The sequence below is a fragment of the Dendrobates tinctorius genome, unplaced genomic scaffold (assembly GCF_039654945.1).
Source record: "Dendrobates tinctorius isolate UK_male_01 unplaced genomic scaffold, ASM3965494v1 ptg000011l, whole genome shotgun sequence".
Classification (NCBI taxonomy): Eukaryota; Metazoa; Chordata; class Amphibia; order Anura; family Dendrobatidae; genus Dendrobates; species Dendrobates tinctorius.
Window position 1 is genome coordinate 30,748,791 of NW_027361679.1, and position 17,805 is coordinate 30,766,595.

General features: G+C 42.5%; 1 protein-coding gene across 5 annotated transcripts in view; it reads right to left on the reverse strand.

The window, feature by feature from the left end:
- Positions 1-1,703: 1,703 nt before the first annotated feature.
- The window catches only part of SLC4A4 (solute carrier family 4 member 4), a 395,294-nt gene continuing 379,192 nt past the window's right edge, over positions 1,704-17,805 (reverse strand). For all 5 annotated transcript variants that reach the window (XM_073590565.1, XM_073590581.1, XM_073590547.1 and 2 more), the window contains one exon: positions 1,704-8,811. In XM_073590565.1, coding sequence (XP_073446666.1) covers positions 8,706-8,811 — 106 coding nt within the window. In that variant the 3' untranslated portion in view covers positions 1,704-8,705. The remainder of the gene's footprint in view (positions 8,812-17,805) is intronic.

Sequence of the window (17,805 nt, forward strand, 5' to 3'; positions counted from 1 at the left end):
GGTCACATGTGGGGGTTTTCTACTGTTTAGGCACATCAAGGGCTCTGCAAACGCAACATGACGCACGCAGACCATTCCATCAAAGTCTGCATTCCAAAACATCACTACTTCCATTCCGAGCCTCGACGTGTGCCCAAACAGTGGTCCCCTCCCACATATGGGGTACCAGGGTACTCAGGAAAAATTGGATATCAATTTTTGGGGTCTAATTTCTCCTATTACCTAGTTAAATAAAAAATTGCGGGCTAAAAAATGATTTTTGTGGGAAAAAAATGATTTTTTATTTTCACGGCTCTACGTTATAAACTTCTGTGAAGCACTTAGGGGTTCAAAGTGCTCACCACCCATCTAGATAAGCTACTTGAGGGTCTAGTTTACAAAATGGTGTCACTTGTGGGCTCTCCAAACACGACCTGGCATCTGATCTCAATTCCAGCCAATTTTGGGTTGAAAAAGTCAAACGGCGCTCCTTCCTTTTGAGCTCTGCCATGCACCCAAACAGTGGTTTACCCGCAAATATGGGTATCAGGGTATCAGCGTACTCAGGACAAATTGCACACCATCTTTTGGGGTCCAATTTCTCCTCTTACCCTTTGTAAAATAAAAAAATTGGGATCTGAAGTAAATTTTTTGTGAAAAAAGTTAAATTTTCATTTTTTCTTAAACATTCCAAAAATTCTTCTGAAGCACCTGAAGGGTTAATTAACTTCTGAAATGTGCTGTCGAGCACCTTGAGGGGTGCAGTTTTTAGAATGGTGTCACTTTTGGGTATTTTCTATCCTATACACCTCTCAAAGTGACTTCAAATGTGATGTACTCCCTAAAAAAAAAATGGTGTTGTAAAAATGAGAAATCGCTGTTCAACTTTTAACCTTATAACCCCCTAACAAAAAAAAATTGGTTCCAAAATTGTGCTCTGATGTAAAGTAGACTTGTGGGAAATGTTACATATTAAGAATTTTGTGTGCCATATCTCTGTGATTTAAGGGCATGAAAATTCAAAGTTGGAAAATTGCAAAATTTTCAAAATTTTAACCAAATTTCCATTTTTTTCACAAATAAATGCAAGTCATATTAAAGAAATTTTACCACTAACATGAAGTACAATATGTCATGAGACAACAATGTCAGAATCACCGGGATACAAGGAAGCTTTCCCGAGTTATTACCTCATAAAGGGACAGTGGTCAGAATTGTAAAAATTGGCCTGGCCATTAACATGCAAACCACCCTCGGGGGTAAAGGGGTTAAGATGTTTGGTCCAGTACTTTGACTCCCCTCTCTTAAATGCTATAGTTCACTGTGTAAAATAAAAAAGCCTTATACTCACTGCTAGCACCAAAGCCATTACAGAAATGTTGACACCTAGTCTCCTAGCGCTTGTACGACATTGTTATGCCATGTGAGCGCTGCAGACAATCAGTGCCTGTTGATACGCTCACACTTCCATCAGATATCTGGGGGAAGTGGGAGCACTGGAGCCCAATAGGCTGCAGTGTTGACACGGCATAATAATGTCACACGGGTGTCAGGAGACCCAGCTCGGACATCACTGGAATGGTACCGGTGCTGGAAGTGAGTATAAGGTTATCTATTTTACATGGGGGACTACAACATTTAAAAAGGAGTTGTTCAAGTAATGGATAACGCCCTCTAAATAATTTGAATACAAACAAAAGAACAAAAGGACCAATACGCAGCGATGCATAAAGTTAATTTATTTTCAATATACATTTAATTTTGAAAAATATAAATGCTAAATTTCTTCATTTTCTTGATTCCATAAAAGTCACAATAGAAAGCTTCATAAAATTGTAAAATACTATATTGTCATCATAATTAATGCTCCTTGTTACTGGAAAAAAAATCACTAGTCTCTGCTGCTTTCTTCATCTGCTCTGTGTTTGATCAAATCTCATTTCATACAAAATCTGACATGTCTAACAAAAGACGTGCAGACAATATACAAGGTGTAGGAAAATGCAGCTCAGTCCTTTTAACCTTTCCCGCTCGTCATCTCCCAAAATAATACAATTGCTACAAACATTAGCCAAATTTATGGCTATAAATTAAGAGGTGTGTTAACACTAGATCAGAAGTGAACATATGGGACAGTATAAAAAAGCTTCTCAAAAACATCAACCATAAAGTGTATGTCTCATGTGCAGCATTCTTTCGATAAGCCAGCGTCTGGCCTCCTTAAGTGTACCTAGAAAGTGTTTTTTAAGGACCAGCTAAAACGAATTTGGTTTCAAGCCAAGAAAAAGAAGGTTCTCTGAAAAAAACTTCAGTCACAGTGGTGGCAACTATTTGGGAAGGCTCACCTAATATTTGACAAGCTCACATGGTATTTGTAATGTGATAGAGGAAGATAACCCAAGAACTAGAAAGTAAAATAGTGATTTTTATTATATCTTATCAAGATTATGTAACGCCTCTAGTGAAAAAAAAGACAAAATTGCTGATCCCACCTTGAGCATGATTACATCCATAACACTAATTTGCTCATAGGGTTCACTTTAAAGGAAATCTGTCAGCAGGTTTTTGCTATGTAATCTGGGAGCTGCATGATATAGGACAGAGAACCTGATTCCAGCAATGTATCACTTACTGGACTGTTTGGTGCAGTTTTGATAGAATCCCTATTTTCTTTGCTGTACATACAGCAGTGGTCAGAATGCTGATCTCTGTATAACCCCATCCACATCCCTGATTGGCAGCTTCCTATGTACACTGTACATTGTCAGAAAGCTGCCAATCAATAGTGGGGGCAAGGTTTGACAGAATATTTGGACTACCTGGCATGTGACACCAAGTCCTGCAGTGATAATCTCCTGCTGATAAACCACTGATTGTATTGAAACTATAGCAAACTACTGAGCAAATGACACATCCTTGGATTCAGGCTTGTTGCCTGTGCATTATGCTGCTGGCAGATTCCCTTAAAGATTTGTGCTAAGTAGGTCACTAAAGAATTGTGCATTTTTAGGCAATTTAGGAGATGAAGGCAGCATAAAAATAATCACTTTCCAGTATTTATAATAAAAATAAAACTACCATATATAGACATTAAGAATGGTCAAGAAGTTAGAAAAGACCACCCAAAGCTTTACCTAAAGGCAAGTTTACTTTTTCACATTGAAATGTGACCGACTTGTTCATGACTTTATTTCTATGGTCAAATATCATCCAATTTAGACTACATAAATACTACATGGGAATTTAGAGATTGTCATGGGGACCATTTGTGGGTCATATATATTAATATTCACATCGTAACATCTATTCAAGCCACTGAAACTGTGGGAATTCACTTGGTGGTGATTATATTCCCTATGATGGGTCTGTCACATCTGTAATGCACAGCAAAGAGGCTTTTACGTAACTTTCAGTAAGTTATCCTTTGAAACCAATACAGGAAAGATATGCAGTACAGAAAAGCTTTGTCCCATAGCTAGAAATGTTAACACCACACAGCTCACATTGCTTTTCAGTTTTAAAATAAGACATACAATAAAAATCAGCAGTTAATGCAATTCAAGTACAATTAAATGCTTTGCAATTGGAAGACTTAGTAATAAAATAATAGAAAATCTGTCAGTGTGCCTATGTTATGTGTGTGATCTAGAAATAGAGACATGAGCCAGAACTGATTTGTTTTTTACTTTGGCAATAAAAACCTAGATGGACTTTTATACTGTTAGGCTATGTGCCCACGTTGCGTTTTTAAAGCGTTTCCGCAGCGCCAAGGCCGCCACGGCAACGTTTAAAAAACACATAAAAATGCTAGTTAAAATGTGCGGATGGTACCCTGGGTCTGGAGGAGAGGAGACTCTCCTCCATACCCTGGGTACCATATTCCTGTTAAAAATAGAATTAAAATAAAAAATATGGATATACTTGCCCTCTGTCAGCCCCTGGAGTCCTCCCGGTCCTCAGCAGTGCTTCCCAGGCGTGCTTTGCGACAAAATGATCTTTGTGACGTCGCAGTCGCGTGACATCACGATTGTCATTCTCGTAAAGCACGCCTGGGAACGGAACGGACCGGGAACGCCGCTGAGGGGATCGGGGACCGACAGAAGATGAGTATATCCATATTTTTTATTTTTTTTTATTATTTTTAAAAACCTATCTTTTACTATTGATGCTGCATAGGCAGCATCAATAGTAAAAAGGTGGTCACACTTGTCAAGCACTATGCCTGACAAGTGTGACCAACTTGTCAATCACTTTTCCAAGAGATGCTTCAAATCGCTTGGAAAAGCGCTTGAATTCCGCAAGCTAAAAATGCTTGCATAACGCTTGTATTTTGTGGAAAAACGCCAAGTGAATTCCGCATGCGTTTTACCCACGGCAAGGAGTTGCGGAAATGCTGTGGACAATTCTGCAGCATTTCTGCAACATGGGCACATAGCCTTACTGTTAGTGCTTGAATATCTGTAGCTCATATCTCATCTGGCAAACAGGGTATAACCCTACATGGTAAATATATAACTTACCACTTAAAAGGAGTTATCCACTTTGGACAGCCCAATGTTCAGTGACCGCCTACAATGGATGTCAAGATAATTGTGAGAAGTCTCATTGCTACAGTTTCAGACCGTTATTGCTTAGGAAACCAGTCGCCTACTAATTTTTTATAATTGGAACTTTATGCAATGGTAGGCAAATTGTATACTATATTTTAAATATGTGATTCTAAGCCTGCGTATTGATGTGAAAATTAAAATGTAACTTCATTTGGAGCCACTTTAATGATGATAGTAAGGAACTTAAGCAGAGACAATTCCATAATTCCCCGCAACATGTAGGTTTATCAACAGATTATTAGACCTTATAATGGGAGAAATGCAAATAACAGTATTGTATCAGTCAAAATAAAATCATTAAAGGTCTCCATAGTGGACTATTATGTAAAGGTACACAATAAAAATGTTGCAATATATGGACTTATTCATAATTACATACTTGGTGTCCTCCTTTTAAATGGCTTATATAGGATTAACTTTTATTATCCCATAATGTTGTAAATGTAAAGAATATCAAACACAGATACACGCTTGTTTCCAAGGTCTAGTGCTGCCTCTCTGCTGCGGCCCCCAGTCTTTGCTGACAAGCTGTAGTGATGACATCATGACCACAGCACACACTGTAATAACTGGTTTGAGAAGCTTGTTTTGTCCACATTTGTCTCACTGCTGAACTCAGTGATTGGCTGCAGCAATTACATGCACTATAGCCATGACATCACTGCTGCAGTCTGTCAAGAAAGATCGGGGCAGTGGTGCAGAGTAGCGCCAAGCATGGGAAGAGGAAGCATGACTATGTCTATGCAATAAAAATAAATCACAGACTACCATTTCTGGTGAGGTTCCTTTGATTCCCTGTCCATTCTTCATTTATGCAAAATTGCGACTAGTCTTTTATACTAATACATAGATACTGTGCTTTCCTATTCTGAGACTTTGCCCCCCTGCTTTTTTTTTATATCAGCCATAATTAGGGAAGAGTATCTCAGACTACAAAAGAAAAGTGTGTATAGGATAGCAGTACGCCCCGCCCCCCAGTCATGAACTGATAAGTCTAGAGCAGTGGGGTGTGTCTCAGACTACCAAAGCAAATTGTGCATAGGATAGTATGACACCATTCTCCATGTTCTTGAATGGATCAGTCTACAGCAGGGTGTCTTGGACTGTAAAAGCAAAGTGTGCATAGGATTCCATGGCACCCTTCTTATTCTTGAATTGATATTTTTGGAGCAGGGGGTGTAGGATGGATAACTTGGTACTCCAGAAGACTATGAAGAATAAACAGTTTTTATTAATGTTTATTGAAGGCAATCCATATGAGTAATAAATGATTCGGTCAAATTGAACTTCATCAGTATGATTGGTAGGATCCTACTTGAGCAGCAATTACAGGAGTGCCGTTTTCTATCCCAATTTTCTCCTCCATGTACCTGTTTTTTTGATGTATGAGTAAAATAAAGTTTTGTAATGTTATACTATATCGGATTTGTTTGATCGCTTCCTCCTTGTTTTTTCTTTGTTCTACACTAATAGAGCAGTAGGTGTGTCTCAGACTACCAAAAAAAATTGTGCATGGGACAGTATGACACAATCCTCCATATTTCTGAATGGATCAGTTTAGATCAGGGGTTGTGTCTCGGACTGTAAAAGCAAAGTGTGCCCTGGATAGCATGACACCTTCTGCTGTCCTTGAATGGATAAGTGTCTAGCAGGGGGTGCGCCTCAGACTACCAAAGCACATTGTGCATGGGACGGTATGACACCATCCTCCATATTCCTGAATGGATCAGTCTAGATATGGGTTTCTATCTTGGACTGTCTAGCCAAAGTGTGCATAGGATAGCATGACACCTTCCACTATTCTTGAATGGATAAGGGGTGTCAAAAAACAAAGGAGATGGCGTCTCAATGGTCAGTGAAAAAAAGAAGTCACATTTATTCTGCCTTCTATGGCGACATTTCGATCCGAAGATCTTTATCAAGCAGGGGTGTGTCTCAGACTACCAAAGTAAAGTAGTAGTCTGAAAAGCCGGCTGTCATTTTACAGAAATGATGAAGAGACTGGGAATCTGTGGAACCACGCCAATAGGAAGAAAAAGAAGAACACCAGGTATTTTGCCTATGCATTATAATCGATCGTAAACTATTTACTGTGAGCAGGAGGCAGCTTAGTATAGGGCATGGAATGTCAATGGCAGTATCTGTCTGCTTTGTTCCTTCCTTTGTTAAAGAAAAGAAAACTTGATAGGCACATGGCACATTGTTTAATTCTTACTTTTGTGCCAGTTGCATACGAAAGCAATGTCATTTTCTATTTCACACACATAGATTTGATAATTTTTGTAATTAGTTAAAGTTTATGTTAAAGTGAAACTCCAACAATATTAATAGAAACAGGAAACTGTCAGCAGCAAATTTGGAGAAAACCTATATTGCCTTTTCTTGCTGCTGTTTTATTATTATTTACTTGATTTTTTATTATGTCCTATGTAAAAAAAATGTTGCTGCTGGGAAACCATCAACATAACTTTATGGTAATGCATTATGGCTATTTACTTTTAGCGCCTTTTTAGGGTTACCTCTGAAGGTTAAGGTTGTGATGATTAGTAACTCCAGGTTACCTAACCCCATGGCAATCTAAAAACTCACCTATCAATGTCATAAAGTTTGCAATGGGAAATCCTCTTTAAGAGAACATTTTGCCTGCATGCAGCTAATAGTGATGAGTGAGTATACTCGTTGCTTGGGTGATCTCCAAATATTTTGGTGTTCTCTGATATTTAGTTTTCGTCACCTCAGCTGCATGATTTGCGACTGCTAGACAGGCTGAATACATGTGTGGAATACCTGTTTGTTAGGGAATCTTCACATGTATTCAGCCTGTCTACAAGTCACAAATCATGCAGCTGAGACGGCAAAAAATAAATCTCCGAGCACGCCAAAATACTCGGAGATCACCTGAGCATGCTCGGGGAGACTCGAGCAATTATGCTACTCGCCCATCACTAGCAGCTAACAAGCATCTTGATGGTTTCCAGGCAGAAACAATGTTTTTTTTTTTTATAAAATGACCAAAAATAAGTCAAAGCAGCAAAATTAAGCAATAAGGATATGTGACAAAGAGGTAAAACTTTTCACAGGCTTACCATATAGGTATAATAACGCATTGTGGAGCTTCACTTTACGAGTCAATGCCATCATTAATGGTTTCTTCTTTAAAACAACCAGCATGTCAAGTTGCTTATTGATCCCTGTTACCAGTCACTATGATTAATTATTGCCTATATACTTATAAATACTTTTCACACCACTTAAAATAATGGATTATAAGTTAACCCTTGCCTCATTAAAAAAAAAATAATTGTCTTCTACCTCTGAAATGACTTCATTGATCAGTTTAAAACGAGTACAAAAATGCTAAGATTTCATCGAGCCCTATAGAATGAATATTGTTATTATCATATAAATCAAATTTTATACAAGACATTAATACAGAAAAGCCAGTTTCTACAAATGAGAGGTAGACCTACGACTTATCACTATAGGTTTCCTGCTGCAGGAAAAAAAAATCATTTTTTTTTTACAGTCATTAAAAAAAGTTTTTTAAAAAATTAACAATATATAAGTTGAAGGTTAGGCCCCATAATTTAAAGACAAAAGCTAGAATATTAAATACTCTTTAGCGTTTTCATAGCGTAAAATGCATAACAATATGCATATGTATTACCTTATGGCAATTGGTTCTTTATAATCAATACCTCATCAGTCAAGTACCAATAAAGAATTACTTCGGTTAATATTATGGTTCTAGATTTTTAAGAAAAAAACATTAGCATATGTGTCATATATATGCGTACGTATCTAGTGCTCTATATTATATTGCATAGTTGCTTTTTATCAAGACAGAAAATCCTGCGTGAAAAAGAGACAGTTCATCACACATTTCTTTTCCATCCAGTCCTGGAATATACAGTCAAAAAGGCAAAAAATGACATATTATATGATATGACTGGTTGGTATACTAGCCGGGATGTATATGTCACAGTGGAAGCACTTTATCCAGCAAAAGTCATTTACAGAATGCTATCCCGTCAAGCATTAAAAGTCAATGGAGCGTAGTAGATTTAATTTTTGGCTAGCAAAAGTCCAAAAAGATAAAGGAAGTGGTTTATTGTTTCACAATGTTGTCTCAATTCCCCGGCTTCTCCAGAAATAAGGGTCTTCGTCTGGTTCCAGCTCTATTCTAATTTGAGGCACAAGTCGTATGGGAGTTCTTGGAGGGCTGGAAAGTGAATAAAAAAAACAAGAATTGTTACATTTCTCTTCTGAAATGCTGTGTATAGCATGTATGTGATTTTTCATTCATATGCTTATCTTCTTATAAGATCTCTACCTCTGTTGAATAATTTTCAATTACTTTTCTATAACTTACATGACAATTGTGCACAGTTCAAGATTTTTTCAATTAAAGAGATGTGTTTTTAAAGCACACATAAAACATGGGGGTAGGTAACAGTCGGATCATTTGGGGTAGTGCTTTCCAGAAAACTGACGCAGCACGGGAGAAATCTTGGGGACGGAGGTGCAAGGTTCAAATTATGGAGGATGTCAGTCTTAGGTCAGTTTCAGAATGGAGGAAACGTGTAGGGCGATAGACTGGGATGAGTGAGGAGATATACGGTGGTGCAGAACTGCGGAGGGCTTTGTGGGTGAGAGATATGAGCTTATATTGTATTCTGCATTGAATGGGTAACCAGTGTAATGACTGACACAAGGTGGAGGCTTTGGTGAAGTGGCTGGACAGAAATACAACCCAAGCAGCCACATTCAGGATGGACTGGAGATAAGAAAGTTTAGAAAGGGGGAGACTGATCAGAAGAGTGTTGCAGTAGTCTAGACAAGAGTGAATAAGAGCGACAGTAGAGTTTTAGCTGTTTGAAAGGTGAGAAAAGGTCAAATTTTGGAGATGTTTTTAAGATGCATGTTACACCGCTCCGTCATACTCACCCGGCCTCCGCTCCCACGCCACAGCCGGCCTCCACTCCCACGTCGCAGCCGGCCTCCGGGTTCTTAAATCAGTGTAGCCTCCACTTTGAATGGTTGCCACAGCAATATCCCTCAGACAGGGCCAAGGTGGCCTTCATCATGTCCCATCTGGAGGGAGAGGCCCTGTCTTGGGTGAATCCTCTCTGGGAACATGAGGACCCTGTAGTCTCGAGTCTCCCGGTTTTCCTGGATACTTTTCGCAGAGTCTTCGATGAACCTGGCCGGCTAGCCTCTCTCACTGAGTCACTCTTTAACTTACATCAGGGTTCTTTCACGGTCGGACAGTACGCTATTCGCTTTATCTCGTCCGAGCTCGGCTGGAATAACGGCTTTGGTAGGGGCATTCTGGCGAGGTCTTTCAGGCAAATTAAAAGACGAACTCGCAGGTCGAGATACCCCGTCTACATTAGAGGACCTTATCTTGCTAGCTACCCGCATTGACCTGCGCTTCCAGGAGCACGCTCGGGAGTCAGCGAGAGACAGGAGGTCCACCGGGTCAGATTCCCTTTTGACTCGCTCTGCCAGTCCCCATTCGGCCGGGTCCTCTCCTTCCCCCTGGGTCGAATACATGCAGATAGATCGCCTAAAGTTGGCCGAGTTGCGTCAGAGAGAGAGGCGGGCACAAGGTTTGTGCCTCTATTGCGGTGATTCATCACACTATGTCCGCTCCTGTCCTAAGAGACAGGGAGACTACTCCACCTAGGTCAGGTAAGAGAGGCCTCCCTAGGTGATGATGATCCCTCTCAACCGCTTACAATTTCTGTGCTTTTGGTTTCAGGGGAGAGACGTGGGTCCGAGGTGGCCTACTTGGATTTGGGCTCGGCAGGTAACTTCATTCGACCTGAAGAGGTGGACAAATACCAAATTCCCGTGGTTACTCTATCTAACCCTATCCAGATTGCCACAGTGGATAGCAAACCGCTACAGGTGACCGTCACCTTGGACACTGAAGAAGTGGAGTTGCAAGTTGGGGCCTTACACAGAGAGAAGATAGCCTTTTACGTTTTGCCTAAGCTCTCTCACGCCATTCTACTCGGTCTTCCATGGTTAAGGACTCATCAGCCTGTTCTCGACTGGTCTTCTGGGGAGATACTCCACTGGGGGCACCCATGCCAAGCCTGCTGTCTGACTTCTGTCTGCCTGGCGGCCGCTCCTCGGTCACCTCCAGACCTTCTGGGTCTTCCTCCAGCCTACAGCTCCTATGCCGATGTTTTTGATAAGAAGAAAGCGGAGGTCCTTCCTCCACACCGGCCATTTGACTGCCCAATTGAACTTGTTCCCGGTTCAACCCCTCCAAGGGTCAGAATCTACCCCCTGTCTCCCGCAGAGACCACCGCCATGTCCGAGTACATCCGAGAGAACCTCGCCAAAGGCTTTACACGGAAATGGTCTTCACCCGCGGGAGCCGGGTTCTTCTTTGTCAAAAAGAAGGAATGAACTCTATGGCCTTGCATTGACTATAGGGGCTTGAATGAAATTACCATCAAGAACAGGTACCCTCTTCCAAACATCCCGGAGCTGTTTGACCGTCTCAGAGGGGCTCGGGTCTTCTCCAAGCTGGACCTCAGGGGAGCCTATAATCTGGTCTGTATCCATGCAGGTGATGAGTGGAAGACCGCTTTCAACACTCGAGACGGCCATTACGAGTACCTGGTCATGCCCTTTGGTCTCTGCAATGCTCCAGCGGTGTTTCAAGAGTTCATCAAATGAGATCTTCTGGGATCTCTTGTACTCCTGTGTGGTCATGTACTTAGACGACATCCTCGTCTTCTCGCCGGACCTCTCGTCCCACAGAAAGAGTGTCCGCCTGGTGCTACAGCATCTTCAGGAGAACCACCTGTATGCGAAGATCGAGAAATGTCTCTTCGAACAGACCTCTCTGCCGTTTCTGGGATACATTATCTCCGACGCTGGTCTAAGGATGGACCCCGAGAAGTTGTCTGCCATTCTCAAATGGCCTCGCCCCGTCGGAGTAAAGGCGATACAATGATTTCTCGGATTCGCCAATTATTACCGGCAATTTGTCTTCCACTTCTCCGTGATCACAAGACCTATTTCTGCTCTCACCCATAAGGGGACTACCCCCAAAGATTGGACTCCTGAGGCGGAAGAGGCCTTTCTGACCCTAAAACGGGCTTTCTCCACGGCTCCGGTCCTGCATCACCCTGAGAGCAATCGACCTTTTGTACTCGAGGTGGACGCTTCCTCGACAGGTGCCGGGGCAGTATTGTCTCAGAGAACCGCCTCCGGTCACCTGCATCCTTGTGGCTTCTTCTCGAAGGCCTTCTCTCCATCCGAGTGTAGCTACTCGATCGGCGACCGGGAACTCCTGGCCATCAAGTTGGCCTTGGAGGAATAGCGTCACCTCCTGGAAGGAGCTGTTCATCCCTTTGTCATCTTCTTGGACCACAAGAATCTGGCCTATCTCCAGTCTGCCCAGAGACTCAACCCTCGTCAGGCCAGATGGTCCTTATTTTTCACCGGATTTGACTTCGAGCTCCGTTTCCATCCTGGCAACAAGAATACCAAAGCCGACGCCCTGTCCAGGGTCTTCCAGCCACATGAAACAACGGAGGAACCTTCGCATATCATTGATCCCACTAGGATCATCACAGTGGCTACAGTGAACTGGCTTACTCCTCCTCCAGGCAAGACACTTGTGCATGAGAACCTCAAGCGAAAGGTCCTCCTATGGGTGCACTCCTCCAAACTGGCTGGCCATGCCAGAACTAAGAAGACCCTTGGTCTTATCACGCGTCACTACTGGTGGCCCACGCTTCGCCAAGATGCACTCGACTTTGTGGCTTCTTGTCCATCCTGTGCTAAAAACAAAGTGCCACGAAGACCTCCGTCTGGCTTATTGCTTCCGTTGCCCGTTCCTGCGGTTCCTTGGGAAAACATCGCCATGGATTTCATCACCGACCTACCCTGCTCTTCGGGCTGCACAGTCATTTTGGTGGTGGTGGATTGTTTTTCCAAGATGGCCCACTTCGTCCCTCTGCCCAGTCTTCCCTCGGCGCCGGAGCTGGCCAAAGTTTTCATTCACCAAATCTTCAGACTCCATGGACTGCCTCAACGCATTGTCTCTGAGGGGTTCAGTTTACCTCCAAGTTCTGGCGTTCACTTTGCAAGCTCATGAACGTTTCCCTCGACTTCTCCTCAGCCTACCATCCACAGTCCAACGGACAGGTAGAGCGTACCAACCAGACATTGACGGAGTACCTACGTCATTTCTCCAGCGCCCACCAAAACGATTGGGTCGACTTACTCCCCTGGGCAGAGTTTGCTTATAACAACCATGCTGGCGAGTCCTCAGCCAAGTCTCTGTTCTTCATTGTTTTTGGCAGACATCCTGGTGTTCCTCTTCCGATAGCCCCTGCCTCCGAGGTACCCGCGGCCAACGCCTTGTCCTGTGAATTTTCCAAGATTGGGGCCGAAACCAATACGTCACTCAAGAGGCCCGCTGATCAGATGAAGAATTATGCCAACAAAAGGAGATTGGATCCTCCACCATATCGTGTTGGGGACAAAGTCTGGCTCTCCTCCAAATTCATCCGGTTGAAACTGCCCTCCTACAAGTTGGGACCACGCTACATCGGTCCGTTTGAAATTCTTGGACGTATCATCGAAGTCACCTACAAATTGAGGTTGCCTGCTTCACTCCGAGTCCCGAACACATTCCACGTCTCCCTCCTGAAACCTGTGGTGCTGAATCGCTTCCATACCTTGCCTGATCCTGGTCTTCAGGCGGTGGGTGCCGATGAAGTCTTTGAAGTGCAGGACATTCTCGCTATGAAGAGGGTTAGAGGTAGGACATTCTTTCTTGTTGATTGGAAGGGCTTGGTCCTGAGGAGAGATCCTGGGAGTCTCGGGAGAATATCAATGCTCCCCGTATCCTCAAGAGATTTCTTGCTAATCTCCGGGGAGGGCGGCTTAGGGGAGGGGGTACTGTTACACCGCTCCGTCATACTCACCCGGCCTCCGCTCCCACGCCGCAGCCTCTCTCCTCCCGACGGCCATGGTGGTCACCTCTGACGGGCTCGCGGCCGACGCCATCCCTGCATGCAATGCGCATGCTGCTTCTTGTGCTCCGGCTGTGCCCTGACCCGGAAGCACATTCGGACCAATGGCAGACCAGACGGAGCTATATCAGGCCACTTCCCCCTGAGGGAGGCGCCTGATCATTTTGTTACCTTGCACACTGGGCCCTTCTTCATCCTGTGCTCTCTGCAGCCTCTTGGTTCCGTCTGCGGTGTTTCCTGCAGCAGCCTTGCAGCCCTGTCTCCCATGTTCCCTGCAGTATACTCCAGTCCTGCTCCAGCATATCTGTTCCTTCCTACTCCAGTCCTGTGCCTGTGTTCCAGTTCCATCCTACTCCAGTCCTGCTCCAGCGTTCCTGTTCCTTCCTTCTCCAGTCCTGTTCCTGTGTTCCAGCTCCATCCTACTCCAGTCCTGCTCCAGCATTCCGGCTCCTCCTACTCCAGTCCTGTTCCTGTGTTCCTGTTCCTGTGTCCCAGTTCCATCCTACTCCAGTCCTGCACCAGCGTTCCTGTTCCATCCTACTCCAGTCCTGCCTTCGGTGTTCCTGCTCCATCCAGCTATCCACACTCCTACAGTCCTACTCCAGTCCTGTCTCCTGTGTTCCGCTCCAGCCACCTCTCCATATTCCAGCCTTACAGTCTACGCTTCAGTCCCACACTCCTACTCCAGTCCATTCTGAGCTGCCCCTCTCGGTACCGGCTACCGTGGTACTCGAACCCTTGGGCCTGCTCCTAACGGTCCCTGTATAGGGGTCGGTTCCACCTGGCAGCTCGTCCGGGGCCCCTCGGTGCCACGGTCCAGAGGGTCCACTCCTGGAGATTCTGTCTCCTGACCACCCACTCTAACAATGCAGGTGACATGAGCGAGTGAGTGATTGGATATAACTCCAAGGCAGTGGGCGTGCTGCTTGGTCTTGGTAGTTATGGTTGAACCCTTCAAGATAATTTCAATGTCAAGTAGAGTATGGTTAGTAGAAGGAGGAAACACAAGAAATTCAGTTTTGGAGATATTCAGTTTCAGATAATAGAGGGAGGACATTATATTAGAGACAGCGGACAAACAATCCTGGGTATTTTGTATTAGGGTGGGATGCCAGGGGAAGAAGTGTATAATTGGGTGTCATCAGCATAGTCATGATACTGAAACCCAAATCTATTGATTGTTTGTCCAATAGGGGCAGTATATAGAGAGAAGAGAAGGGGACCTAGGACTGAGCCCTTGAGGAACCCCTATAGTAAATGGACGAGGAGAGGAATAAGACCCAGCAAAAAAAAAAAATTATTTAGATATTCAAATAATTATTACATTTTTTTTTGTGATACATGGGGATTCATTTTTTGCCATTGTCACACTCTCTTTTTATTTTTTGCCAAAATTATGCGATATTGGGGGGGAAATAAAGGAAGTGTGTCTGGTTTGTATAGGTTTTTTTTTGTTAATTTTATTTTTTAGGACCACTGAAAGACATTTAAAAATGTGTTCCACCTATACATTTATCATTTACTTTCAATTTATTTCACATATTGTGCCACTCATAAGAATAGAAAAGACCTGTGGGAGACATGTCATTATTTAAAAAGTTTTTTTTACCTGATTTCTGGAGTTGGTATATTAGCCCCTAGTTGCATAGTAGAATTGACCTGTTCTTTTAGAATCTAGTAGTTCCTCAGTTCCTACTCCCTCTTTAGACCCAGCAATCACATGAGGCAGTTTTGACAGCGCTTCCTAATACTGCGTACACAACACTACCGTAACAAACCATCTCTGCCTTCTATATGGGGAGTCTGGCTGTACCTGACAGCCAGATCCCAGCTCCTGAAGTTGCAGGAATGGATGCAGCTGCTCTACTACGCAGTGATATATTAGAACATCACTGCAGAATAGAAAATGGACCACCTAGATGTTTATCATCTACGGGCGGTCCCGAAGCAGACAATATGATGCTCTATGTAAGGGCAGTATACTACAACTACAAGTCCCAATCTCAAAAACCTCAAAACGGCACAATAAATTGTATATTTTAATTAGGCTTCATTCAAAGTTCTGTTTTTCATGTACTATACGTGTGCTATCATTGTTGGTCACAGAGAGAACAAGTACTCATTATAATCTATGGGGAAATATAAGTGCGACAATTTATAATACTGTTTTGTAATAAAGACATGTTTTTATAGAGGATCCTGATGCCGGATATTTACGATTTTCCTATCCTACCTTGTTGCACTACAAATCTCCATGCCTCGTATCTCCTAGTGGCTGAGCGGACATTTTCCTTTATTTTCTCATTATAACCTATAAAGCTATTCACATGTCTGTGATTTTTTTGCAGACCGTGTGTCCATAAAAAAATCACGGAGATATGTATATTTTTAATTCAAGTTACAGATTAAAATCACCCATGCATGTATATGGGGCCATACAAATCAGTGACAGAACACATTGCCATCCATGTGCTGTCTGTTCCTACAATAAAATAAAAAAAATGCAAAATATAGCTTTTGATACAGGTCTAATGGGGCAGGAACCATGTAATAAATGTATGAAGAAAATTGGGAATAATTGTACAATTTGTGTAAACGGTCTAGTTTCCTTTATGCTACTTCTCCATACGTTCTTCCCCAAATTCACCAGACAATGTATCTATTACCATGTACCCGTCCACTAGAAGACCTGGACCACTAGGCTTACAGGTCTCGCACACACCAGTGCTGGTAATAGAAGTCCACTAGCAGCACACTCAATAGCCGCTTGGAGTGTTTTTAACACCCCCACGGAGATTTAGTTAATCCTATTTACCTTCTAACATATTTCTGTGGATTATGTGCGTTTATTGAGACCATAGAAAGTAAAACTATATTATGTCTCTTCTACATAACACTCTGGAATCTTGTTGGTAAACTTTTCTTACTCCATTCATTAGAATGTTGATTTGTCCCGTAAAGGTAAATACTTTACTGCACTTTTCACTTAATGAAAAAATAAGGTATGCAAAGGTATTTTGGAGAGACCAATACCAAAAAGACACTTTTGGCATTCCAGACAAGGACAATTGATACTTTTGGCACATAGTATATGGGCTGTGAAAGTAATGTGAATACATATTTTCCCTATTGTATACTACTTATTCTCTCTAAAATGACTCTGTCAGCACAGAATGACTGATCAAACCAAGTACACCCACTCGGTGCACCCTTGGGGTCGCCAATCATTTAACTTCACCTTCCCACCTCCATCCCTCCTCTTCTTTGATTGACAACTTTGGCTTGATAGAGCTAGAAAGGATGGCGATAGATGGAAAACAAGTAGTTGGGAAGGTGTACTTAAATATTTGGTAGTGTTATGATGTGCCGAGCGCTTGTACTTTGTTTGAACAGTCTTTCTGTGCTGACACTCCCTTTAAACTTTTTGCATAGCTTATTTTTTCACTTGTTTTTATTTTTTTCATGTTTTGTAGACTATCAATTGTTTTTTTTCCTTCGGACTATGGATCTTTCAGTATGCTATCATAATACCATAAGCCCTACTTAAAGCGAGTGTGTCAGCAAGAAATGACTATTCAAAACAAGCTCAGCAGCTCGATGCACCATTGACGTACAGTAGCTGAATAGTTCAGAGCACCCTTAACATGGCTGAGTAGTTCAGGGCACCTTCCCACCTTCTTGTTTTCCATCTATCACAATCTACCTCTTTCTTGACTGACAGTTCTAACTTTACAGGAGCCACGGAAGGGGGGTGGAGTTAGATGGAAAAGATGTAGGTGGAAAAGTGCACTTAACCACTCAGCCACGCCAAGGGTGATCCAAACACTGATGTTTGATTTGAATAGTAATTATAGACTTCCTTCAATTTCTTGGGTTATTTTGTGAGCACTGCATGGTCAGGCAGAGCCGACAGCTATGAAACTGTGGTATTGCACATACTCTCCCTTCAGGCTATGAACCATAGTCATAGACCCCATGTGTAATGTCATTACTTCAAAATAATTGACCAAAAAGAGGATATTTATTATTTAATTAATGAAGAAAGCCTTATACAAGTGAGCTATTATGTGCATTTTGCTCTCTTGTAGCAGTAACAGATAAATTTCCAAGTAATGGTTATGATATATTTTCTGGTAAAAGATAACAAACTTCATTAGGGGTATGATGCATCAGACTAATCTGCCAAATTGTAGATTTTGCTGTAAATT